Consider the following 26729-nt stretch of genomic DNA (forward strand, 5'->3'; position numbering starts at 1 on the left):
TTTAAAAATGCTTATTTTCGGCCACAAAACAGAAAAGATTTTGTACTTAAATACAAAGTAAAATTATCAAGGTAGTAAATGGACAATTCTTAGAAAGAGTCCCAAATAAGCAGTAGATTTAAATATCAGTTTTGCAAAGAAATGTGAAAGTAATTTTAATCCTGTATTATCTGACTAAATGAGTCATCTGTGCTTTCCATATACACATGGTTGCCTGGAGAATCCCAGGGACGGGGGAGCCTGGTGGGCTGCCGCCCATGAGGTCACACAGAGTCGGACACCACTGAAGTGACTTAGCAGCAGCAGAATATTAATTGTTAATCATTCCTCCTCTGCAGAAAATAGTAAACTACTTTAAATTTTTTTATGTTAACATTGACAAACTCAGTAGGAATGAACGGTAAATAGTGAAAGGTTAAAAGTTATTCCAATTCATTTCAGGTTAACTACTGAACATTTAACTTAAAGGTTGTTTTAAAGTGACTGGCCAACCCAGTCTCACCATGCCGCCTTATGCTGTAGTCATTTCTACATTTGTGACCTTGTTATTAACAGTTTTTCTTCTCTCCTTGGATCACCAGTCTCACCATCTCACCAACTACTTAATCCAATCCATCTTATTATTTTTGTAAAATATTTTTGAGAGTTTTAGGTTTACCTAAAAATTGTGCAGAAAGTTTAGAGAGCTTCCATGTACTCTCTTCCTCTACCTAAACACACTTTCTCCCCCACACACACACACTTTCTCCCACCATCAACCTCCTTCACTGAATGGGACATTTGTTTCAACTGATGAACCTACACTGACACCTCATCATCACCCGAAGTCTATAGTTCACATTAGTGTTCATGCTTGGTGGTGTTTTGGGTCTTGAAAAATGTATAACGTCATATATCCACCATTATAGTATCATACGGAATCCAGATCATTTTTCATAGTCCAGCTCAAGTCTCTTTTCCCTAAAATCTCTTCTAGTTATCCTACCTTCGACACATTTTTTTCTCTGACTTTTGCTACACTCCAAGGCTGCCCCACATTATCGAGCATTTGACTTCATTCTATCTTATATGACTTTTAGAATGTTTATTTCCAAAAGTTCTAAATACTGATAATCTCGTGAGAGGCAAGGCAAAAACTATGCTTTATCGTTTAATAAATTGGGGGAAATGCCTGATACATTGTTTCTTGTGTGGAAATTAACAGTGCCAACTTGCACAGGGAAGGCTCTGTACAGATCTGTGCTGGTTATCCACTAAATATATATTCTCTGATGCTTCTTTCTAATAGAACCCTGATTGGCCACAAAGCACAGCTCTGGCTGAAAAGTTGAAAACTGAAATTGCTGGTGGGGTTTGTGAAAGCTCCTCAGAGAAGAAGCAGACCTGGTGGGTTTGCTCCTCTCCCCTCTTTTTCTTTCTGCCTTGAATCTCGATGTGATGTTCAAAGTAGAGCATCCATTCACCTTATAACCAGAAGGCAATGATGACAAAGAGGTGATGGGAATAACAGAAACTTGGCCCTGCCATTTTTAAGCCTCTGAACAAGTATTAGCATGTTTGCTGTTGGCAAGAAAACAAAATGAAAACCTAATTTGTTTAAATCACTTTATTTTCTAGATCTTGTATTCACAATGAAAAGTAATCCTTAGCCTGAAGATAAAATACATTGCTCCTTGGAAGAAAAGCTATGACAAACCTAGACAGTGTATTAAAAAGCAGAGGCATTACTTCGCCAACAAAGCTATGGTTTTTCCAGTAGTCATGTGGGAGTTGTGAGAGGTGGACCATAAAGAAGGCTGACTGCCGAAGAACTGATGCTTTTAAATCACCGTGCTCGAGAAGATTCTTGAGAGTCCCTTGGACTGCAAGGTGACCAAATGAGGCTATCCTAAAAGAAATCAACTCTAAATATTCACTGGAAGGACTGATGCTGAAGCTCCAATATGTTGGCCACCTGACGTGAAGAGGTGACTCATTGGAAAAGACCTTGATGCTGGGAAAGATTGAAGGCCAAAGGAGAAAGGGGTGGCAGAGGATGAGATAGTTAGATAGCATCACTGACTCCATGGACATGAATTTGAGCAAAGTCTGGGAGATAGTGGAGGACAGAGAAACCTGATGTGCTACAGTTCACGGGGCGGCAGAGTTGGACATGACTTAGTGGCTGAATAACCACCACCACCTGATAGAGCCTTCACTAACTACAGAATCAAGTCCAAGTGCTTAGCTTCCAAATTCTCAACTATCACCTCTTGGAGCTCAGTCAGACATCACTGAGGGCTGGAGTGGGTGCTCCAAACTGGCTTAGAAGGTGGGAGAGATTCAGAAAAGGCAGAGGATTTAATTTAGGTGGGGGATAATAAAAGGCTACAAAGGACAGTGAGGAACCAGAAAGGGAGGAAAAAAAAGGGCACACAGATCTAGGTGGTGGTTAGATGATAAAAATATCTCATGCGTGGTCTTAGAGAAGGGCTTTTCATTTAAGGCGTTCGTGAGCAGGCTTGACACTGGGGAGTCTGTACAGGCTTCGTGTTTCAGCATCGCCTTCATTTGATGCATCGTGACTTACTCCAATTTCTTCCAGGAGTCAGAAAGCAAAACAGGGGCTGGTTTAGCATATTCAAGAAGATTTGCATTTAGATTTGAAAAATAGCAGTAGGAAAAAAAAAATGAGCAAAGATGCCAGATCAGTTTTTTTTTTTTTTTAACTTATTTATTTGGCAGTGTTGGGTCTTAGTTCCAGCATGCAGGATCTTTAGTTGTGGCATGTGGGATCTAGTTCCCTGACCAGGGATCAACCCCCCTGCCTTGGGAGCACAGAGTTTTAGCCACTGGACTACCAGGGAAGTCCCCAGATCAGGTGGTTTTAATAATATCATTTGTGATAGAAATCACAGGAATTCCAACTTAGAAGCCAGTTATTTCTGAAAAGAATGGGAAAGTTTCCCCCAGAGCAAACTTGGTCATCTGGAATAGCTATTGGTAACTCCTGAACCACAATTCTACTTTTTCTCACCAGCTATTGATAGTATCCTAAGGCCCTCTGTATGACTGCTTACACTGCACGGAAGCACTGAAAGGTTGGCTAGGGGACTAAGTTACATTTATAGAACTGTTGAGAGAGAAGTGATCAGAGTAGGTATTAATCATATACTTGCCTATCAAAGGAAATAAAAAGTTTCAATTGAATTAGTATATTCTAAAAAATAGTACTTATTAGCTTTTCTACACAATATAAAGACTATAGAGGTACAAACTTGAAAGGTCCATAATCCCACCACCTGAATAACCCATTTATTCTTTTTATGTTAAAAAGAAATGTTTATTCTATGGTTAGCAAAGTCAAATTGTACATAAAAGTTGTAAATTAAAAATAGAAGCCCCTTATTTTCCCCTCTTTTCTCTCTGGAAAAAATGTCTATGTGCATATATATATTTACATTTAATTTATTCAAAACATCACAATACTTACTTTTCTGTTGAATTTTTTAACCTCAGCCTACTTTTCAAGTTCCTTCTTTAACTGCATAGCATCTCATCATTTTCAACACATGACTGAAGTAATTAAAAAACAGTAATCCCCTGTCTTGCTTTCTAACTTCAAGTTATCTGAATCTTCCTGCTTGAGTATAATTTATATTCAACACCAGCACCTGATCTCTTGCCTCTGGCATTGGTAAATTCATCTTTTGCAGTTTAGGCCTCTCTGTTCTTGCCAGTCTGGATTCTACTGAGAAGGCCACCACTTCCAAGGAGGAAGACTACCAAGGAAACTCCAAGACAACTTGACTTTGCAGGGAGAAAGGGGAAAGCCAGCAAAGGCAGGAAAGGGATCCGCTAGGAGCCACAGTGCTAGGTCTGAATCAGAAGCTGACAAACTAGACTGCTCCATGTGGATACACGTACCGCTTTCCCTCTCAGTTTTCCAAGCCAAACCTGTATTGGTTCAAGCTGTGGCTTCTGCCAACTCTGACGTGAGATGTTGTGGGTTGAGCGGAAATCGAATTGTTTCTCTGGCACCTTCGCTGCACAGGAAATGGAGCAGAGCAGCAAAAGGTAGGAGAACACTTCCTGGCTGCCTTCACGCCCACTTCAAAGCCAGCACCACAGGCTGTTAAATCAGAAAGTGCTGAGAAGCATGGAAGGCAGAAGCTGCTCCTTCCTCTGTCAGCCAGTGTGACAAACCGGGGAAGAAGGCTGATGACGCCTGCGAGGACACAGTGCCGAGTCCCACCCCAGCAGCTCTGCACAGACGTTGTACTAGGATTTACTCTGCTAGTGACTATCAGGGGTGTATAGTTTGTGGTCTGCAAATGCATTCGACTCTATTAAATAATTCTAGAACTAACACCAAAAAAAGATGTCCTTTTTATCATAGGGGATTGGAATCCAACAGATAGAAGTCAGGAGATACCTGGAGTAACAGGCAAGTTTGACCTTGGAGTACAAAATGAAGCAGGGCAAAGGCTAACAGAGTTTTGCCCAGAGAACACACTGGTAATAGCAAACACCCTCTTCCAACTTTACAAGAGATAACTCGACACACGGACATCACCAGATGGTCAATACCAAAATCAGACTGTGGCTCAGATCATGAGATCCTTATTGTAAAATTCAGACTTAAATTGAAGAAAGTAGGGAAAAATACTAGATCATTCAGGTATGAACTAAATCAAATCCTTTATGATTATCCAGTGGAGGTGACAAATAGATTCAAAGAATCAGAGTGCCTGAAGAACTGTGGATGGAGGTTCAACACTGTACAGGAGGCGATGACCCAAACCATCCCATAGAAAAAGAAATGCAAAAGGCAAAGTGGTTGTCTGAGGAGGGCTTACAAAAAGTTGAGAAAAGAAGAGAAGCCAAAGGCAAAGGAGAAAAGGAAACATATATCCATCTGAATGCAGAGTTCCAAAGAATAGCAAGGAGAAGTAAGAAAGCCTTCTTAAGTGAACAATGCAAAGAAATAGAGGAAAACAATAGAATGGGAAAGACTAGTGATCTCTTCAAGAAATACCACAGATCTCTTTAAGAGATATCAAAGAACATTTCATGCAAAGATGAGCACAATGAAAGACAGAAATAGCAAGAATCTAACAGAAGCAGAAGAGATTAAGAAGAGGTGGCAAGAATACACATAAGAACTGTACAAAAAAGGTCTTAATGACCCAGATAACCACAATTGTGTGGTCACTCTCCTAGAGCCAGACATCCTGGAGTGTGATGTCAAGTGGGCCTTAGGAACCAGTACTATGAACAAAGTTAGGGGAGGTGATGGAATTCCATTTCAAATCCTAAAACATGATGCTGTTTTAAAGTGCTGCACTCCTCAATATGCCAGCAAATTTGGAGAACTCAGGACTGGAAAAGCTCAGTTTTCATTCCAATCTCAAAGAAGGGCAATGCCAAAGAATGTTCAAACCACTGTACAATTGTGCTTATTTGACATGCTAGCAAGATTATGCCCAAAATCCTTCAAGGCTTTAATAGTATGTGAACCAAGAACTTCCAGATGTACAAGCTGGATTTAGAAAAAGGAGAGGTACCAGAATAAAATTTCCAGCATCCCCTGGATCATAGAAAAAGCAAGGGAATTCAAGAAAAACATATACTGCTTCATTGACTATGTTAGAGCCTTTGACTGTGTGGATCACCACAAACTGTGACCAGACCACCTTATTACCTGCCTCCTGAGAAACCTGTATGCAGGTCAAGAACGACAGTTAGAACTGAACATGGAGTGGTTCAAATTTGTGAGAGGAGTGTGTCAAGGCTGTATATTGTCACCCTGCTTATTTAACTTATATGCAGAGCACATGATATAAAATGCCAGGGTGGATAAAGTGCAAGCTGGAAGCAAGATTTCTGGGAGAAATATCAACAACCTCAGATATGCAGATGATACCACTCTAATGGCAGAAAGTGAAGATGAACTAAAGAGCCTGTTGATAAGGGTGAAAGAGGAGAGTGAAAAAGCTGGCATAAAACTCAACATTCAAAAAACTAAGATCATAGCATTTGGTCCCAACACTTCATGGCAAATAGACGGGGGAAAAATGGAAAATAGTCACAGATTTTATTTTCTTGGGCTCAAAAATCACTGCAAATGGTGACCGCAGCCGTGAAATTAAAAGACACTTGCTCCTTGGAGGAAAAACTATGACAAACCTAGATGGCATATTAAAAAGCAGAGACATTACTTTGCTGACAAAGATCTGTATAATCAAAGCTATGTCATGTAGGGATGTGAGAGGTGGACAGTAAGGAAGGCTGAGTGCTGTAGAATTGATGTTTTTGAATTGTGATGCTAGAGAAGATTCTTTAGAGTCCCTTGGACAGCATGAGATCAAACCAATCAATCCTAAAGGAAATCAACTCTGAATATATCCGTTGGAAGGACTAATGCTGAAGCTCCAATAATTTGGCTGCCTGATATGAAGAGCTGACTCATTGGAAAAGACCCTGATGCTGGGAAAGACTGAGGGTAAGAGGAGAAGGGGGTGACAGAGGATGAGATGGTTGGATAGCATCACTAACTCCATAGATAAGAGTTTCAGCAAACTCCAAGAGATGGTGAAGGACAGGGAAGCATGGTGTGCTGCAGCTCATGGGTTCACAAAGAGAAGGACATGACTGAGCAACTGAACAATAACAACTCTGAAATAATTACCCTGGAGTGTCAGTTGCTCAGTTGTGCCCAACTCTTTGCAACCCCAAGGACTGCAGCCTGCCAGGTTCCTCTGTCCATGGGATTTTCCAGGCAAGGATATTAGAGTGGGTTGCCATTTCCTTCTCCAATTACCGTGGAGTGCAAAGAAATGTGATGTAGCCCAGACCTTGCTATGCTCACACAGTAAATGACCAGAAATTAAGTACCAGGCCAAGAAAAAGGATTTAAATCACAAAGTTTCCCTCCAGCCTTCTGCAGGAAAGGAAAAGTGAAATTTAAAACACGGTGTTCTGCTCTCTTTATTATCTTTCTACTAGACATGGCGTTTTATTTGATCAATTTCTTTAATTTGCCATACTAAAAATATTCCCAAATAGAGGCTCTCCAATTTTGGAACCTACTGCACATCTAAACATAGTAACACATGAGAACAAAAACTGAAGAAAAGGCTCTCAGTCTCAGAAACAAGGAAAGAGTCTGGCAGAAGCTGGCCAACTCACGGAAGGACAAAGCTGACTGTGTGGCAGGCGTCACCACCTGGCACACGGTACAAGGCCAGGCGGAAGGGCTCTTTAGGGTACAGAGCACTAACAGCTATTTGGTTTACAGGCTGCGACTCACATGTTTGATTTCTAATACGTATATTCATTTGAAGCATGCTACACCCATTCCAAACGAGAGAATCCAATTACAAGTCCTCAATCTGCCTCAGCTTTCAGGTTTTTCAGGGTCACAAAGAGCTAAGCCAGAACTAAGCTGATAAACTGACTCCTTTCTTCGAAGTGCTTTTGGATGCATTTGGGGAGACCATTTCTTACTTGACAATCTCTATTTGGGAGTTGGGAGCTACAGTAGTTGGAGAAGTCAGGAGAGGGGTGAGGAAGATTGGGAGGGTAAATCTGTATAGACAGCTCCTCCTGGAAAAAAGGAAAAAATTCAACAGTTACTCAGTGGAGATGGGGAGGAACAGAGCTACTGTAAGCCAGGCTGCTGTCCCTGCATCCCAGGGAACACTGGCCTTGTTACTGGTCACCAGTCATTGGCCTTGACTGTCTCTCCACCCTGTTCTTTAACTAAGAACCTGCTCTGTTTTCAAAACTCCAGTAGAATCATTGTCAGAAAGGAACATATTTAAAAAACTATCCGAGTGTTTTAGTGAGGTGTGAATGTATCTCAGTGAAGCCCTGGTAAAGTATGGGACTGCCTCTCAAACCCACCACTCTGCCTGGATGACCCAGGAATAATCTTGGAGCAACAGAGCAAACAGTTTCTTTGTAATTTACAAATGAAGCACAAGCCCAAGACTTCTTCAAACTCTTTTGCAATTCTACCTCCTTCGTTTTAAAGCAGTAAAAATCCTTAGACAATTTTCAAAAGGGTGTGTGCTTTCTGTAAATAGTAAGGTTGGGAGAAGCTGGGATGTTGTTTGGTCTTCATGTAGATTAAGGTAGGAGAGCAATTATGGTTGGGAGAAGACAGGGCAGGAAGAAGGGATGGGGAGAGAGGGAAATTCAGCTTTTAAAACAGAATATGAGCAATTTAAGGGTAGATCACTGTACTTTCGGGGCTTCCCTGGTAGCTGAGTGGTAAAGACTCCACCTGCCAAGCAGAAGATGCAGGTTCAATCCCTTGGTGGCGAAAGATCCCCTGGAGAAGGAAATGGCCATCTGTTCAAGTGTTCTTGCCTGGAAAATCCCATGGAGAGAGAAGCCTGGTGGGCTACAGTCCATGGGGTCACAAGAGTCAGACACAACTTAACGACTAAGCCACCAGTAGCACCACTGTACTATTAGTACGATGTCTAGAAACTGTGGAATAATTGAGTTTTTTTAAATAGAGATTCTATGATAACATTGCTACCAAATAGGTTAAATAGGCTTTTGAGGGTCACCAGTTGCACATATAATATTTTTATAATATGAATGTGTTCCAGCTTTCAAACAGCCAATGCACAAATGAACTTCTGGAACCTAACCCATATATCACAGGGAATTGCTATCTTTTTTTTTTTTTTAAACACTACAGAAGTCTAGCAAATATGCCTAAGGCAAAGGTCATAGGTGATCATACTTTAGAACTAGCTGAGAAAGGAAGTTCACTTCCTAAGTGTCATTAGCCATTTCAGTTTAAATGTCTGAGAAACAGTCACTCATATGTTGCTCAGTTCAGTGCCTCTGAATATGCTATTCAGTTTTTCTTAGGCAAGATGTTTCTAAAAGGCAGGCTGAACTTAATGTCCAGTAGCAAAATTATGGCAACTACTGATGCCCGATAAAAATTTCACGTTTCATATGTCTAAAAGACAACATTTTTCATCATCTGAAAACACCATGGACAAGCATTTACTAGAAAGCTGAGCACCGAAGAATTGATGCTTTTGAACTGTGGTGTTGGAGAAGACTCTTGAGAATCCCTTGGACAGCAAGGACATCCAACCAGTCCATCCTAAAGGAAATCAGTTTTGAATCTTCATTGGAAGGACTGATGCTGAAGCTGAAACTCCAATACTTTGGCCTCCTGATTCGAAGAACTGACTCATTAGAAATGACCCTGTTGCTGGGAAAGATTGAAGGTGGGAGGAGAAGGGGACAACGGAGGATGAGATGGTTGGACGGCATCACTGATTCAATGGCCATGAGTGTGGGTAAACTCCGGGAGTTGGTGATGGACAGGGAGGCCTCACGTGATGCAGTCCATGGGGTCGCAAAGAGTTGGACATGACTGAGCAACTGAACTGAACTGAAAGTAGGAAAAAGAAAGTTAAGGATGGCTGACATCTACCTCAGTGGGAGTTGTTTTCAAAAAGGAAGCATTTACCTTTTTCAACTCACCAGACTGATTTTAGAGCATCTTATTCATTAAATCACACTGAAATCAAATATGGATGTTGGCCTTCAGAATGATCAGATTAATGTGATTACATTAAATGAGTATCTAATTCTTTGCACCAAATAACCAGTCATATACATTTTTTGCTGCATCAACATCTATGCTCTATAATAATACATCAATCAGCCTCAGCAATACAAGCACTGATGATATGTGCATATGAGTGTGCGAAGTTGCTTCAGTTGCGTTTGACTCTTTGCAACCCCATGGACTGTAGCCCACCAGGCTCCTCTGTCCATGGGGATTTGCCAGACAAGAATACTGGAGTGGGTTGCCATGCCCTGCCCCAGGGGATCTTCCGACCCAGGGATTGAATCCTTGGCCCTTAAGTCTCCTGAATTGGCAGATGAGTTCTTTACCACTAGGGCCACCTGGGAAGCCCTACTGATGACATGATGGTATAATAACGCCACCATACAGGGAGATAGGCATAAAAACAAATGACATCATGTTTCATCTTTGTCATCAAGGCTGATTTTTAAATCCTCCATGTGTACGTGCCCTGTGCTAGATTAAGTGAGTTAAACCAGTTAAACAGGTGAACTTCTGAGACTGCTTGACTAACTGAAGTTTTACTTGTATATCTGGTAGAGCAACACTTCTCTAACGAAGGAAAAAGTTCTTACAATGACATACATTGCTCCCAGAAGCACTACTGCCTACGGCAGAAAGATAATAGAAAGTCCATTCTATTATCTTTACTTTCAGCAGACAGCTGCCTCCTTGCCACCTTCCTTCCTCTTCCACTGACTCCCAAGCAGTATCATCTATGTTGGGGATGTTGCTGCTTCTAATCAGAGTGAGACTTCCCAGGATGGGAGCCCAATAGTCCTCTTTGGACCCCTTGGTAATTGATTGGATAGGGTTTGGTGCCCACTCACAAGAAGTCTGTATGAGAGAACATCTCAGTACCTACCCAGTGCTGCCAGAGTGGGAAGTTTCCCACCTCCAACTCCAGAGCCCTTGGCCCACTTCACAGGGATTCCAGAAGCCAACAGCTTTGTTCCTAAGAATTTAGTTTGTGGACACATTACTCTATCCTGGAATAGAGCCAGTACTATCTCTGGGGGCTGTTCTGAAAACTCACTGCTCCTTACAGCAATCAATATAGGCACCCCCATGCTGGAATTACACAGATACTGATACTGATCTGACTTACATCAGTTGGAGAGCATTGAGCTAAATTTGCATTTAAGAATGCAGTTTCATTTACATGTTTGGAGATGAGACAGAATTCATGGTCATTTCTTAGGAGCCTACCATAAAATGTCTACTGGCAACACATTTTCATTTCCATTAATCTGGAAAGTGTTCTCACCCAGCTTTAGAAGTGTGCTGATTCTCATTTCACTAGCCCTTTTATAAAACTCAACTTTTAAGAAAAAATTTAAGCTGAATATAAAAGCTAGAAAAACTATCTTAATACTATGCAATGTTTAAAATGTTGATTATAAACCTTCATATTTTGGTTTTAGACTATTATACACCTTTTTAGATTACTTAAAACAATGCTTCAAATTCTAATTAAAAATGTCCCGTTTAGTACATGCTACTTCTTATTCAGCCTTCCCCCAGCACGCTTCCAGTGGGCTCTCTCTTATCTAGTATCAGATTAACTCAATAAGGAAAGAAAAGCAGCCTAAGGCAAAGCTAACAAATGAAAAAATGAGAAACCAGCAGTGAAAACACTCAGTGTGAAAGGGGAGAAACACAGATTGCTCATTAGAAAATTCATGCTTTAAAAAGTTAAATAAGACAGCAGAATCACTGTGAGAGGGAAAAAATAAATATATTAGTCACAATAAAAAAGCAACAACTGTGAGAGCTATTTATCAAGTGGCATCTAATGTAATCAGCACTGTGCAAGAGTCTTTACATCCATCACATCAAATTCCTACAGGCATCCAGGCAGGGTAGGCAATGAACACCCCCATGTTACACTGAAAACACAGAGGAAGAGAAGAGTAAGTGGCCGAATGCGGTGATCTGCCTTATGTAGTTTTCACTCACCATGCTGATCTTCGAGAAAAGGGTCAGACAAACTCATATGCTAGACTACATGGAGAGTAGCCCTGGTCCTGAGGTGTGACTAGGGTATGAGAGGAGACCAGCGACTTTTTCCTTTTCTCTCTGATAAGAAAAAGCAACGCGAGGCCTCAGGCTTCTGATGACCTATCCTGAACCTAAGGAGAATCTGCGTATCTGCTTTGTGAAAGTTCAGCCTTGCTTGGGCAAGTGCACATGATGTCACAGTAGTTTTACTCTTTCTTGGTGGTTCATAATACTAATGAATTCATAATGAAGCCACAGTTAGTTTTAAAGAAAGGAAGCAGTCTCGGAGACTACAGAAACAGAAGCAACACCTTCCATGGAATTCTAGAAAATCCTCACAGGATGAAATCATATTTTTCTTCCCTCGCCCTCACTCTCCCCCTCCCTAGCTTAATTAAAAGACACAAAAGGGAGAGCATGAACAATTCTCCTAGCAATCTGATAGTAGTACAAGATATATGTTTCAACCCCTTTCTCTGCCAAAATTGAGGCTACAGAGCATAGCTGATACATGCAGCTCAGTCTTAATTTGTACTAATAATTTTATGCTTGACTTCACTATTGATGAGTTACTGCCTAAGACCATGTGGAGGATGCATAAAATCTTCAGGATGCACTCAGGACCCTCAGGGCCATACAGTTCCTATTTTCCAGGAATAAAAGAAGTCAAAAGAAAAAAAAAAGTAACAAGTCTATTGCCATCTCTTTTTTTTCCCTCCCCACTTTTTAAGATGAAATGCAACTGCTCTCTGACCCCAGCTGACCCTTGAATAACATGAGTTTGAGCTGAGTGGATCCACTTATATGGCAATTTCTCCCGAGTAAACACTACAGTCTTGGGAAGAATTGGCATAAGTGGACAAGCAGTACAGTGCTAACAGCCCAGGGTGGGCTGAACCCAAGGATGTGGAGGAACCCAGGATGCGGCTCCCACTAAATTCACTCGATGTCATAAGAAATTGTTATTTTCTAGTTCAGGATCCTATTTAGTTTATGATTATAATAATATCACGTGTGTACGCTCAGTTGCTCTAGCCCACCAGGCTCCTCTGTTCATGGAATTTTCCAAGCAAGAACACTGGAGTGGGTTGCCATTTCCTACTCCAGAGGATCTTTCCAACCCAGGGGTCAAATCTGCATCTCCTGCATCTCTCGCATTGGTAGGTGGATTCCTTACCACTGTGCCCCCTGGGAAGCCCCACAGTAATCCTGGGGTTGGCCAGAAAGTTCATTCGCATTTTTCCTTAATATTTTACGGAAAACCTAAACAAACGTTTTGGCCAACCCAATAACTGAATAGACATAAGTAACTTTTTAAAAGTCAATATAGGCCAAGAAGAAAGGAAATCTTGCTAAGACAGTGATAAGATGACAAGTCTGAGAGTCTGAAGTGGACCTCAACATAAACAGGGAGTGGCTGGCTTAGTCGTCAACTTCATGCTTGGTCTTGCTACCACTATGAAGGGTAATCTTGGGCTGATGGCCAGTCTAAATATTGTTAGATTCAGTCTGGACTCAGTTTATTGTATTGAGCTGCCAGTCGGGCTGAGCAGGTTTGCTTGGTTGGCTAGAGCAGGAGTCTGAATGCCAAAGCATAATCCCTGTACTGATCCAGTGGCACAGGACCACTGTCGAGTACAATAAATAATGGGTGAGTGGCATGAGTTGGGTGGTAATCATATGTAATTACTCAGCAAAATAGTTAATGAGCAGACATCATTCCTGGCATAATAACACAAGGATAATGGTAGCGAAGTTAATCTCGCAAGACACATAGAAACTGATAATAAGGACATAGCATGGTAAGTAGTAAGACAGAGATATGTACAGGATTCAGTGGAGGGACTTCCCAGGTAGTCCAGTGGTTTTAAGACTCAATGCTTCCAATGCAGGGGGTTCAGGTTCAACCCCTGGTTGGGGAACTAAGATCCCACATGCCTTGAGGCACAGAGAAAAAAAAAGAAACATGCTTGGAAAAAAAAGAAAAAGGTTTGAAAAAAAAAAAAAAGATTCTATGGAAGCACAGACAAAGGTTAAGGGTGGCCTTCTGGAGTAGGCATGTGGCGGGGGAGGGGGCACCTCTCTCAAGGAGAAAGCAAGATAACCAAAAGCAGGAGGAAATTACCATTACAGAGAAAAGGACAGATATGCATCAACACTCAATCATGCCTACTTGAAACTGTCAACTTCTTTCATAAATAAAAGGTTACATCTTTTCTTTATTCCTTTAAAAATATTTTTTCCTGAAGTATAGTTTTTCACTAAGGAGGAAGCTACATTTCACAGCACATTTCTACTGCTTCATAATTTTAGAATATGGGTCCCAGGACACAAAACTGTCCAAGGTAGGGGGGTAAGTCCAATATTAAAATAAATTTATTTTATTTTAAAGAAAGCTAAGTCTTATTTTAATGATCATTTTGTTTTTGGATTTTTGCATGTATGTGTGTGTGCTCAGTTGTGTCTGACTCTTCAGGACCCCATGGACTGTCTCCTACAAGGCTCCTCTGTCCATGGGATTTTCCCAAGAAGAATACTAGAGTGAGTGGGTTGCCATTTCCGTCTCCAGGAGATCTTCCTGACTCAGGGGTCAAACCCACATCTCCTGTGTCTCCTGCACTGCAGGCAGATTCTTTACCACTGAGCCATGAGGGATTGGATTTTTACATGCAATTATAAAGTTTAATATTTTATATTTATTTTTTCCCTAATGTATATATAGCATCAAAACCACTTATTTGCCACCCTATGATGCCTTGCATTGCAAAAAACAAATATTTTGATTCTAGGGATTAATGATAAAGTCATATCATTCAAGTTCAATACTTTTATCATAGAATTAATGGTATTCTCCTAAGTTTCCTTAGTAGGTCTAGTAATTTTGTCTTTTGCTTGCTTCACGATTACGTTTTACTATCTCAGTACATAGGAAGCTATTTCTTGCTTCTTATTTAGATCATGAGTACCCTTGCAAATCTCAGGAAAGCCACTGTCCCCTTACCCTGAAAAATGTACATGCAACTTCAGAACGTTTCATGGCTCCCAGGGATGAATGGTCAAGTACCGGTTCACCTTCTGTCACAGCAAAAGATGCCTTAAGCAGTTATGAGTTCCAAATTATAAAGTGAATCTTCCTCATTTCTTGAGGTGATTTTTTTTAAAACCAAACATAAATTCTTAAAAATGTGATACTTGAAATAGTTCTTAAAGAACAAGCTTTCAAAGCACTTCTCATTTGCGGGATTGTATGAAAACCACCTCTGGGCCTTTCACACACAGATGTGCAGGTCTGACCCAGACCCAGACCTGCTGAACTGCAATCCTGGGGCATAAGGCTCAGCTCTATGATTATAAATAGTTCCCTAGAGGAGTCTGATGTACATCCCTGATTTAGAACCAACGGATCATGGAATTTAAAGTAGGATTCCTCTTCCGCAGGCTTAAGTGATTTTTTTTACATTTTTCATACCCTGGCAAAACAAACAAACAAACAAAAAAAAACAAGTCTGGGTTTCCTGGACTAACATTTTAAGACGAGTTGGTGGGCTTCAGTCTTTTCTAGGCTCAGCAGCCTTCAATCTAGGGTATGAATGCTCTTAAAGGCACTTGAAGGCTTTCTACAAAAGGATTTTAACCTTTCTTTCTGTTTTGGATTCCTTTGGCAAAAGGTCAGGCTAGATTCCTACTCAGGATAATATTTTTAAATGAATAAATTAAAATATGTAGCATCACAAAAAATACCTATTTATATATAAAAGCTTATAAACACAGCAAAAGATCTGTCATATACATACATACATGTGCTTCTTTATTAACACATTAATTAACACAATCTAGAGGTATGTCTCACAACTGCCATGATTTCAAAGCAGTTATCTCTTTAAGCTGCCTTTTGCTCTCCTAAAACAACTGTAATGTGTTATGAAAATATCTGACTTCTGTAAATGCTAATACTGCCGTAGGTTCTTTTGCTCACATTCATAATTAAAAGAAACATTCAACTTCCAGAAAAGGTTATTAGAAATACAGATGCAATTATTTTCTTCATCCAAATTCACAAACTCCAGACTACAACTCTATTAGTCATGCTACCTGGAGTTTCAATTTTGGGCCTTTAATGAATGAATGACCCAGTTAAAAATTATTCTTGAAGAAGTCTGGCCCTACCACTGGTATCTCCTAGAGGTACAATGTGCTGACTGTTTAAGCCTACATCTTTGTTACAGCTCTCAGTTATTATGTGACCAGATCAACTCTACCCCAAGGTCAACTCTTTGCTAAATCATGTGATTCCACTATTAACTGACAACACAGAATGTAACCCAGAAACTTGACAAGGAGTGCTCACTCAATAGCTAGCACAAGCACAGTTTCAAGAAGCTGTATTGTGGGCAATGTATGACAGACTGATTGTATATATTCTAAAATCTATTTCTGTATTAAATTAGACTAATAGAGAGTTGTGTAATGAACCACACTGTCCTCCATAAAACCTGTTTTTATGGTTACTTCTCAACTTTAGCATGCATTCAATCTGTTTTGAATGTTTTATTTTTTAATTGAAAAATTAAAAAACAATTTTTGGGCATCACACAGCATATGGGATCTTAGTTCCCCAACCAGGCATCGAACCTGTACCCCTTACATTAGAAGTCTGAAGTCTTAACCACCGGACTGCCAGGGAAGTCCCTGTATTATGTTTTAACACTCATTTCGACACTGAATAACATCTGGGGCTAAAAACAAATGAAGAAACTCTGACATATTTACATCATAATCAGAGTATTTTAAACTAGAACACCCACCTCTAACACGTATACACCTCAAACATTTTCCAGAGCTTCTCTTTCCTTTTGTCAATGCAGTAGAAATATATTTTAATACTATTTCAACTAAGATTTATACTTTATAATACATCTTTAAATTGTGACAAGGCAAAATTTAAAGGCTCAAATGTTGGCTGAATAAGCATCATTTTGAAAACAATACTTAAGTTATTGGTGCTTTTCAAAAATTGAAACAATACTGTTCTTTTAATATTAATTTATCCTGAAAGTTATCACCTAAAATTTTAACAGTAACTTTCATATAGTGCTGTGCTAAAACACGGTATTTTTCTTTTAAAGGCAAGGAGTCCAAGGAATTACAAATAAGAAGCTGTTTTGACTTCTGAGGGGAGAAGCAGGTTCTGGGAATTCTATAGTAATGCTCTGGGGTTTATACTGGAAAAAGTCTTTATAAATAAGCTTAACTTCCCTTAAGGTCTTTTCAGCAACACTATTATTTAAAACTGTGTAGGATAAGAGTCCAGACTTTTAAAAGGCCACAAACTGTTAAAGGACAATGGATTTCTTACAAAGTATTCTGATTCTACAAAATGTTTCACTGAGATACTGGACAAATAAAGATGCAGGAAGAAGTAACCAATCAATCCTTTCAACTAGATGCTGAGAAAAGAAAACACACTTTGATGTTTTAGGTCTTTTAGAATGACTAACTTGCCCTCCCGGTGGCATGGGGGTAAAGAATCCGCCTGCAATGCAGGAGACACAAGAGAGGCAGGTTTGATCCCTGGGTTGGGAAGATGCCCTGGAGAAGGAAATAGCAAAACACTCCAGTATTCTTGCCTGGAGAATTCCATGGACAAAAGAGCCAGAATCCTTCCCTATTACTCCATCCAGCCACTGCTTACTGAGTACTGACATCCCATGTGTCAGATAGTTGGGATATAACGGTGGGAGGCAGGCGTGGTCTTGCCTATATGGAACTTATAGGCTACAGGGAGGCAATGACTGGTACACTGAGAATTGAGATAACAGCTCTAAAAAGAAGTACACAATTCTATTGAATATAACACAGTGAGCTCAATAAGCACTACTATTTAAAATTCCACATGGCTTCTTTTAAATCTTTGTCCTTTGAACTAACACAACTCTAGATATACCTTTATGTATAAAAATACTGTATCTAAAACAACTTAGTTTACTTATACTTATTCCTTGGAAGAAAAGTTATGACCAACCTAGACAGCATATTAAAAAGCAGAGACATTACTTTGCCAACAAAGGTCCGTCTAGTCAAGGCTATGGTTTTTCCAGTGGTCATGTATGGATATGAGAGTTGGACTGTGAAGAAAGCTGAGCACTGAAGAAGTGATGCTTTTGAACTGTGGTGTTGGAGAAGACTCTTGAGAGTCCCTTGGACTGCAAGGAGATCCAACCGGTCCATTCTAAAGGAGATCAGTCCTGGGTGTTCTTTGGAAGGAATGATGCTAAAGCTGAAACTCCAGTACTTTGGCCACCTCATGCGAAGATCTGGCTCTTTGGAAAAGACCCTGATGCTGGGAAAGGTTGAAGGTGGGAGGAGAAGGGGACGACAGAGGATGAGATTGTTGGATGGCATCACCGACCCAATGAACATGAGTTTGGGTAAACTCCACGAGTTGGTGATGGACAGGGAGGCCTGGCGTGCTGTAGTCCATGGGGTCACAAAGAGTTGGACACGACTGAGCAACTGAACTGAACACAACTTCAAATCTGAAACTTATTTCCAAGATTTCTTCATTTAACTAAGTTTTTAAATACCACTTCTCCCCCTCAACCACTTCATAAATGCAGATTTTTTAAAAATAGAAGGTATTAATTCCCACCATGTAATACTGTCTGCCTAAAAATGAAGAACTTAATACTTCAGTATAAAATCAGTATCTTGTATTGACTTTTTAAGAGGGGCTTTTTGAGATATATGACTTTTTTTCAAAGTGGCTAAATCTTCTTGGAGAGGCAAGGCTTAATAGTATAAATCAATGTTCTGTGTTTTGATGGTTACTGCAAAACTAGCAAACGACTGCAAATGCATGGAGGTAAAAACCTTTGTTTTTCTCATGGGTGTAATTTCAAAACATTCTGATGACAGCTATTGGCTGTAAACCCTATGTACAACGTTCAGCATATTTCAACAAAGCTTAATAATTAATAAACATCCTATGTCATTAATTTATAATCAATTGAAGCTGTTTCAGTCTTCCAGTGCATTGCTTAAGATTCTACCCAATGGTAATTAGCTGATGGTGATGGCTCTAAAATTCCTTGATTTAAATGTGTCATTTTGTGCCTTCTGAAAAATCCAGTGAATTTGGGTCCATTCACCCAATACATGGCAAAGCCAATCTGCTGACACTGTGGTGAAGGAAAGCACAGCATTTATTGTAGGATGCCATGCAAGAACAGGACAGTTTGTGCTCAAAAGACCTAAATACTTGCCAATAGCATTCAGGGAAAGTTTATAAGGACAATGTGAGGGATAGGGTCTTGGGGTGATTGATCAGCTCATGCACAATTCTTGAATTGGCTAACAGAAAGCAGAGACATTACTTTGCCAACAAAGGTCCGTCTAGTCAAGGCTATGGTTTTTCCAGTGGTCATGTATGGATGTGAGAGTTGGACTGTGAAGAAAGCTGAGCGCCGAAGAATTGATGCTTTTGAACTGTGGTGTTGGAGAAGACTCTTGAGAGTCCCTTGGACTGCAAGGAGATCCAACCAGTCCATCCTAAAGGAGATCAGTCCTGGGTGTTCATTAGAAGGACTGATGCTGAAACTGAAACTCCAGTACTTTGGCCACCTCATGCAAAGAGTTGAGTCATTGGAAAAGACCCTGATGCTGGGAGGGATTGGGAGCAGGAGGAGAAGGGGACGACAGAGGATGAGATGGCTGGATGGCATCACCAATTTGATGGACATGAGTTTGAGTGAACTCCAGGAGCTGGTGATGGACAGGGAGGCCTGGCATGCTGTGATTCACGGGTCGCAAAGAGTCAGACACGACTGAGCGACAGAACTGAACTGAAGGTAACACTAGTATTTTGGGAATCTCAATGATTAGTTTTCTAGTTCCAACCTGTCTGGGGTCTACGTGATGCTAGGCAGCATATGTTTGACCGCCTCCACCTGGTAGGAGCTTTTACTATCCGTAAAACAACTCAAGGATGTGGCTCAGGGTATTACCTGTAACCCTTGAAGAGGAACTAAAAGTCCTTGATTTTGTTTTGTGGCTAAACTATAATTTTGTCCTGCTTGACTGCTTTCCTTTGTTTCTGCATTTTTTCCATTTATCTGATTAAATTTGCTCTTTGGAACTTGGGGAAGGCTAAAGAGGCTAAAGTTTTTTGTTTGTTTTGTTTTGTTTTAAATAAAAAAGAGATGGGGGAACATGTGGGTGGGAGGATCTGTCCCCAGGAAGGCTTGGTATCAGTCCCATTGGCAATCAAATGCTAATTTGGATTTAAGACTAACTAGCTCCTGAAGATTTAATGCCATCCATATTGGGGTCAGGAGAAGGCAATGGCACTGCACTCCAGTACTTTTGCCTGGAAAATCCCATGGACGGAGGAGCCTGGTGAGCTGCAGTCCCTGGGGTTGCGGCGAGTTGGACAAAACTGAGCAGCTTCGCTTTCACTTTCATGCACTCGGGAAGGAAATGGCAACCCACTCCAGTGTTCTTGCCTGGAGAATCCCAGGGATGGGGGAGCCTGGTGGGCTGCCATCTATGGGGTTGCACTGAGTCGGACACGACTGAAGTGACTTAGCAGCAGCACTGGGGCCACAAGAGTCGGACACGACTCCGAGACTAAACCACCACCACCACCACCACCACCACCACCACCACATGATCTATTTGGGCTTCCCCAGTGGCTCAGCAGTAAAGAATCCACATGCATTGCAGGAGGCAGGGGTTTTACCCCTGAGTGAGGAACATCCCCTGGAGAATAAATGGCAACCCATTCCGGTATCCTTGCCAGGAAAATTCCATGGATAGAAGAGCCTGGCAGGCTACAGTCCACAGGGTCACAAAGAGTCAGACGTGACTGAGTGACTATGCACACATGCACAAGGCACATGATCTATTTGCAATGAAGGTGTCTTCAATTACCCCTCATCCTGAGCGGTCTCCTTATGATTGAGATGTTAAATTCAGCTGGTAGTAGGGATATCTGGAGAAAAGCATCTGCTTCAGCCAGTTTATGCTACTCCTTCACAACCACAGCACCAGTCATGAATACTGGAACTAGCTTCACCAATGGTTAGAACTATCCCTTTCTAGATCCTTGGTATTTTCCATCTAGTGTGAACCCTGAAGAAGAATATTAGACATGTGCTTCCAAATGCAGCACTGAAAACCCTGAAAGTATGAGGAGCAGAAAGCAGCAGTATTAGAGTTATAGTTAATTGGTATAATTCCACAAAAGGAATTTAGTGATATGAATATACTGCCATTAAAAGGTTTAATACTACTAGCTAGACAATTGCACTTCTGAGACTCTGTCTTAAGGAAATAACCTAAAATATGAGAAAAGTCTTACATCTAAAGATGTCCATTAGAGTACCATGAAAGGCATCAGAATGCACTGTTCCAAAAGATGCCACTTTGGCATTATTTTCAGCTGTAGGCATTGAGAATCAACAGATGTGGAAAGAACTCTCTGCACATACCCACCTAAAAGCTGGGCATAAATATCACCTCTGATGGTGCCCCCCTCTCCGGTATCAGGAGGAGGAGAATGGCTCATGCCCAGAGACAGAGATGAGCTTGCATAAACAAACCTCCTATATTAACCCTCATCTTCCATTAGCTCTATTTCCTAATCACTTTCCCACAATATATCATCTCTCAAAGCCCAAGCCACCTTTCTTTTGTTAAAATGGTATATACTGAGTCCAACTAAAATCCCTCAGACTTACTTGCTTTCTTTAACTTGATTGCAACTGCTGGGTAAAACGGACAGCACTGAATTATAATAACATCACACTTAAATGCTTGTATATTTGAATTCTGTATTCTGATTAACAGAAGTAAAACACAAAATCCAAATATTCAAAACAATAATTCCTAATAATGTTATATAAAAATGTTAATCTTTGATTCAGGACTTTATAACTGTTATGTTACAGAAAAACATGAAAACTATGTACTGTTAATATTAAGTCAAGTAAGGAGAAAGCTTAAATATTAACTTTTACTTTCTTGGTCCTTCATCACATGCTACTTGTTATTCAAGTAATATTATTTTATGCTGTCTGAGATAAGACATTACATATACATTTATATAACCAGAGTATGACCAGAAATGGATTATGGCATTATCTTTTAAAATAAAGTAGGTCTTATAGAAAAGCATCTGTTAATGGAGAATGATTCTTGTGTATCAAAATGCTAACCTAAGTTTTAAAGTTGGCTTGTGGTTCAACTGAAGTTCATTTATTCACGTCATCTAGAGGTTCTGATAAGAGAAAGAAATTATATTATCAAGACTGTACACTGATGTTTGTAATTCAGTACTAAAATGTCAGTTCAGAGAATATTTAATTCAATGACTCCGTGAAATGCTGAGAAAGGATTAGTGACAGTTAATACATGACTTACATCTTGGACTATGAGCAATGAATCTTGGAACTTAAATATCTCTAGGTTGCATGACAATATGTGTTGCTACCTTAATGCTCTTCTATGTTCCCTAGCAACATACACTTCCTAGAAAGAGAATTTTAAACTCCTCTCTTTGAAAATCCCTGCCCCTGCCCTTTCTTTATGAGTATCTGTGCATTCTGTTACGGATAAGTTTATTTAATCTAACATACTTTGAGATCCCCTAGGCTTTAGGTGAGTAAATTATATTGGAAAACTTTTAGCTGTATTGATGCTTGTTTCAAAGATCACCTAATCTAAAGAATCATCAGGTTCAGTAAAGTAAGAGCTCTGAAAAATTGTAGAATTATTTTCTTTTAGGAAATTTCTAGCAGATTTCTATAGAGTAGTAGTGGCTAATACATTTTAAAAGTTTAGCATCATATCATTTAAAAGGCAAACCATATACCCAATGATATTTATAAAGAATTAAAATAACTACAAATGCAACTTCTGTTTACTGAGTATCTATTATGTTCCAAGGCTGTACTCATGCTTTAAGCATTTTGTTTCAAAAATTTATAGTAAGCCTGCATTTAGGTAACACTTTCCCCACTGTTCAGAGATGAAAACTGAGTCTCAAAGTTAAGAAATCTGTCTAATGTGAACAGCTAAATCATGAATAAAATCCACATCAATGTGACTTTAAAACCTAGTATCTTAACCGCTATGCCACAGTGTTTTCTAGATTTATTTTTCAAATATGGCATTAAAAATTGTACCTTACTCTTTTTTATTGTTTTGATGGGGTTTGCCCCTTTAATTAGTGATATTCTGACAAATAATTGAATTTAAAGTTATAAAGCACTTAAATTCTCATTTAAGGAAAGAACTTGCACTGTTTTTTAAATCTGTATTCAAGTGACACTGTATAATTTGTTTAATGGATTACAAGTCACTTTCTTGTAATATAAACTCACTTGACCATCTTAACTAGATTATGGTAGGTATGCCTGTTGCCCTTTTATAGGGGAGGGGACTGAGACTCAGAGATCAAATGGGATTTGCCCTTGGTTATACAGACTGCCTTAGAATAGAGTTTGAAAACCTGGTCTTTTGACTCTACAGTACAGCAATTTATCTTTATAGAGGCATAGATTCAGTGTAACTTTGAGAATGGCTAGTGATTTGTGAAAGTCTTATTGAACAAGATTCTTAGCTTCTGAAAACTACACCTACATAAAATTCCTGGTAAAGGAGCTGAGTCCACAGGGTTGTATGATGCTTCCGGAGTGTGTGGGAGGGGCTGTCCCTGTGGAGCTGAGCGCTGACCTCACCGAGGGTTCAGGGGAGGAGGGAGTTTATTTGGCCTGTGACTTGGCATTTTATCACAAAATTATTTTTCTAGAGTCCTTGATTTACCTATTTTTCATAAAAGAAGTAAACTTTTTGGTTTTCTGCTCTTGGCACATGTCCAACTGAGGACAGTAACATTTTCTACTGACTTTCTTTTCTTCTAAAAGTTGGCACAAACTCTACTTCTGTGTCAACCACAGGATAAATTAGCATGCCCTGGTGCAGATTTTATACAAAACTGTATCTTTGTTATTTTGTGCTTTACAGTGAGAGTAGGCATGGCCTTCCTTACCTTGTTGTCCTCTTGACGACTACGGGGTCGACTCATTAACTTGATAAACTGACTAGGCGCCTACTGGTTGCCAGGCACTGTTGTAGGTGCTTGGGATACAGCCATGAATGACAAGGCCGAAACTCCCTGCCCCTATGGCTCATACTCTAGTGTGGGAGAACACAATAAACATGACAGCCTTAGTTGGTGGGAAGTGCTAACGTGAGAACAGACTGAATGACAATAGATACCAGTTTTTGTCTGGGGTTGGGGGGGCGGGTCACTCTTACAGTTTCTTATAGTTACTCCCAAGCAGCTTGACGTGGCAACAGGCTCTGCTCCCACTGTGGGATGGACTTTCATGAATGAGCTGGAGGGGCTTCGTGAAGTGTACAGAGCAGAGTTCACCCTTCATCTCTACTCCAAATAGAGTTATGGTCTTCACACTGAAATTTTAGTTTATGGAAACGTGAAGCTACTACATCTACTTTTCTAAGGTCTACTCAATATCAAATTAAAAGTTGGAAATTGGAAGAGACTAAAATTGAGTATCTAAGACTAATTTAGAGGACTTTCCTGATGGTCCAGTGGCTAAGACTCCACATCTCCTGTGCAGGGAGTCTGGGTTCGATCCCTGGTCTGGGAACTAGATCCTGCATGCTGCAACTAAGATCCAGTGCAGCCAAATAAATAATTTTTTTTATCTTTTGATTTAAAAAAAGAGAATATTTTAGTATTTTTAAAAAAAGAATTCATATTTTTTAAAAAAGAATAATTTAGTATTTTTAAACCACTTATCTAAGATTTTTTGACCAATTTTCTGGATGAAAAAATTTCTCCCCCTCAATATCAATTTTATCTATTGGATATTTATCCAGTTTTCTTATTGAGTAACCTGTATTTCATTTGATTCAACCAATATTATTTATCACATTTAAATAATTCATTATGAAACCCAATGCTTATTATGCATTAACTGTCTAATCCTAATATTTGAATACTGTATGTAAATATGATTTCCACACAGAAAGATATTCTTTTCTGACTCATTAAGTACAAAGTTAATTTAAAAGTGAGTTAACTGAACAAATACAAATAATAATACCAGTTTTTTTTTGTTTTTTTTTTTTTCTGAGAAGCCAGTTAGGTGAGGCATTTTGCCTCTCTTTTAACGTATATACAGCCCTGAAAGTTAGATTATTCCCATTATGCAGTGATGATACTGACATACTTATAGAGTATAAGTAACTTGTTTGAGGTCGCAAAACTAGTGTCAGAGCTAAAATGTAGGCTTGGATCCAACCCTCAAGATATTTCTAATATGCCTCTTTGGCTCTATATTTTATAATCATAAAATACCAAAAGCAAACCACTAATTTATAGCATAATCCATCTCCTTAATGCTTACTGGATACTGACACTACACACAACTCACTTTTCTTTCCTAGATGTGTTTTTACTATAAAATTTGCAAATATTATCCATGCAAATGAATAGAGGCAATATTTTAAAAGGCAAATAATTTAGAGAATAAAGCATTTTTACCACTCTTAAAATTAAATCTTATAAAGCATCCAGTACATATAGAAAATTCTAGACAAGAAAATACAGTGATAAAAATACCTCTCTAAAATGTAGTGCTTACGATTCTGATCACTATAGTTTTTCCCATAAAGCCTATATGTGAGTTAACTGATTTACATATCATGGAAATGAAAGCATTCCGGTGAGGAAAGATATGAGAGGAAAATGCAGGCAATGTTTTTGACGGTAAAAAAAAAAACAAACAAACAAAAACAAAACTAAATAAAAACCGAAGAGGTAGGCAAGAGAAGTATGACCTTTTTTAATCAGCAAAAATCCTCAGCACTCCTCATATGCCCCTAAAATAGAAAACAATCATTTCTCAAAATCTTCATGATCTAATCCAGATACAGATATTAAAAGCAATAAGAAATCATCAATAAATTATGTGCTACAATGTTCTTTGGACGGCAGTGCAATTGTATGTGTAGCTACACTGTCTACCTCTGGCACTCAGGAGACCCTAGGAGCTGTTTCAGGGTTTGCACTTTGTGTTTTGCTAAAAGAAGAAAAAAGCACAAACATGGAAAATGGAAAATAATATCATTTGCCTTGAATTTTCATAGAAACTATCCCATGGCTGCAGGACGATAAAGTATAAATCCATCATCTATAGAGCACAAGGAATGTTTCACTTAATTAAAATTCCCACTTCTTTTTCTTAGAACATTAAAACCAAGTCCTCCCTACCCCCCAAAACAAAAAGATCTATTAAAAGATTTCCTACTCTGTACTTTGACCTGTTGAAAGTGTTAGTGTGTCAAACTGAGTTAAAGATTGCCCGATTCCTACATATCCTTATTAAGAAGTTTCGAAACATATTTTGAGTCCAAGAACTTACAGGCCAGTTTAGTGTCTTCCATCCTAAAACCCTTCTTTCTTGAATATGCTGCAACATATCTGCATGTCTCTCTCTTCCTGCTTTGAGTTTCTCAGCCAGGCAGAGACCAAGCGATCAGTGAAGAGACCTTTTAATCATCCCAAGTATTAATATCATCTCTCATGCAGCTCGAGGTGCACTCAGGAAGAAGGCAAAAGGGTGAGGAGACATATGACTCAACAGCCACTGTTTCTAAACAGTAACCTTGTTCACCGAACCAAGTAAAAACTGAGAACGGCTTCTGTTCAAAAGAGCCAGTGAAGCTCGAACGGGTGTGGGCTGGGAGAAGGGGAGGCCTTTCCTGGTTAAGAAATGGCTGTTAAACATCAGTTCAGTCTCAGGGTTTAAAATCAGCCCAGGCCCCAAACAGGATGTGCCTTAAACACATTTGAACAAATGTTTACCAAGATCATCTAAACGGTATTTACTATTTTTCCAAATTCTTCTGCCTTTTGGTTTCCTAATGTACTAAAGATGGCATTTTAAAACCCCGAAGATTATGGCTGATATTGTTCCCATACCAAATGCATCTGAGAGAGGCAATCATTTAGAATCAGTCAAGCAGAGAGACCTCTGTTCTTTTCCTCCCTTCACTGAGAACATTCATGGAGCCGTTGGGAAACCAC

At 39.6% G+C, this 26729-nt stretch overlaps 1 protein-coding gene across 12 annotated transcripts in view; it reads right to left on the reverse strand.

Moving 5' to 3' along the window:
* The window catches only part of MAP7 (microtubule associated protein 7), a 176818-nt gene that overhangs the window by 72702 nt on the left and 77387 nt on the right, over positions 1 to 26729 (reverse strand). The window contains exon 1 of one of the 12 annotated variants that reach the window (XM_027551669.1): positions 26065 to 26300. The exons of 10 other annotated variants lie outside the window; for them this stretch is intronic. In XM_027551669.1, the coding sequence (XP_027407470.1) occupies positions 26065 to 26086 (22 nt within the window). In that variant the 5' untranslated portion in view covers positions 26087 to 26300. Of the gene's footprint in view, positions 1 to 26064; positions 26312 to 26729 lie in introns of those variants that run through there. One more of the 12 variants, XM_027551662.1, reaches the window with a different exon arrangement.

The sequence above is a fragment of the Bos indicus x Bos taurus genome, chromosome 9, assembly GCF_003369695.1.
Source record: "Bos indicus x Bos taurus breed Angus x Brahman F1 hybrid chromosome 9, Bos_hybrid_MaternalHap_v2.0, whole genome shotgun sequence".
Classification (NCBI taxonomy): Eukaryota; Metazoa; Chordata; class Mammalia; order Artiodactyla; family Bovidae; genus Bos; species Bos indicus x Bos taurus.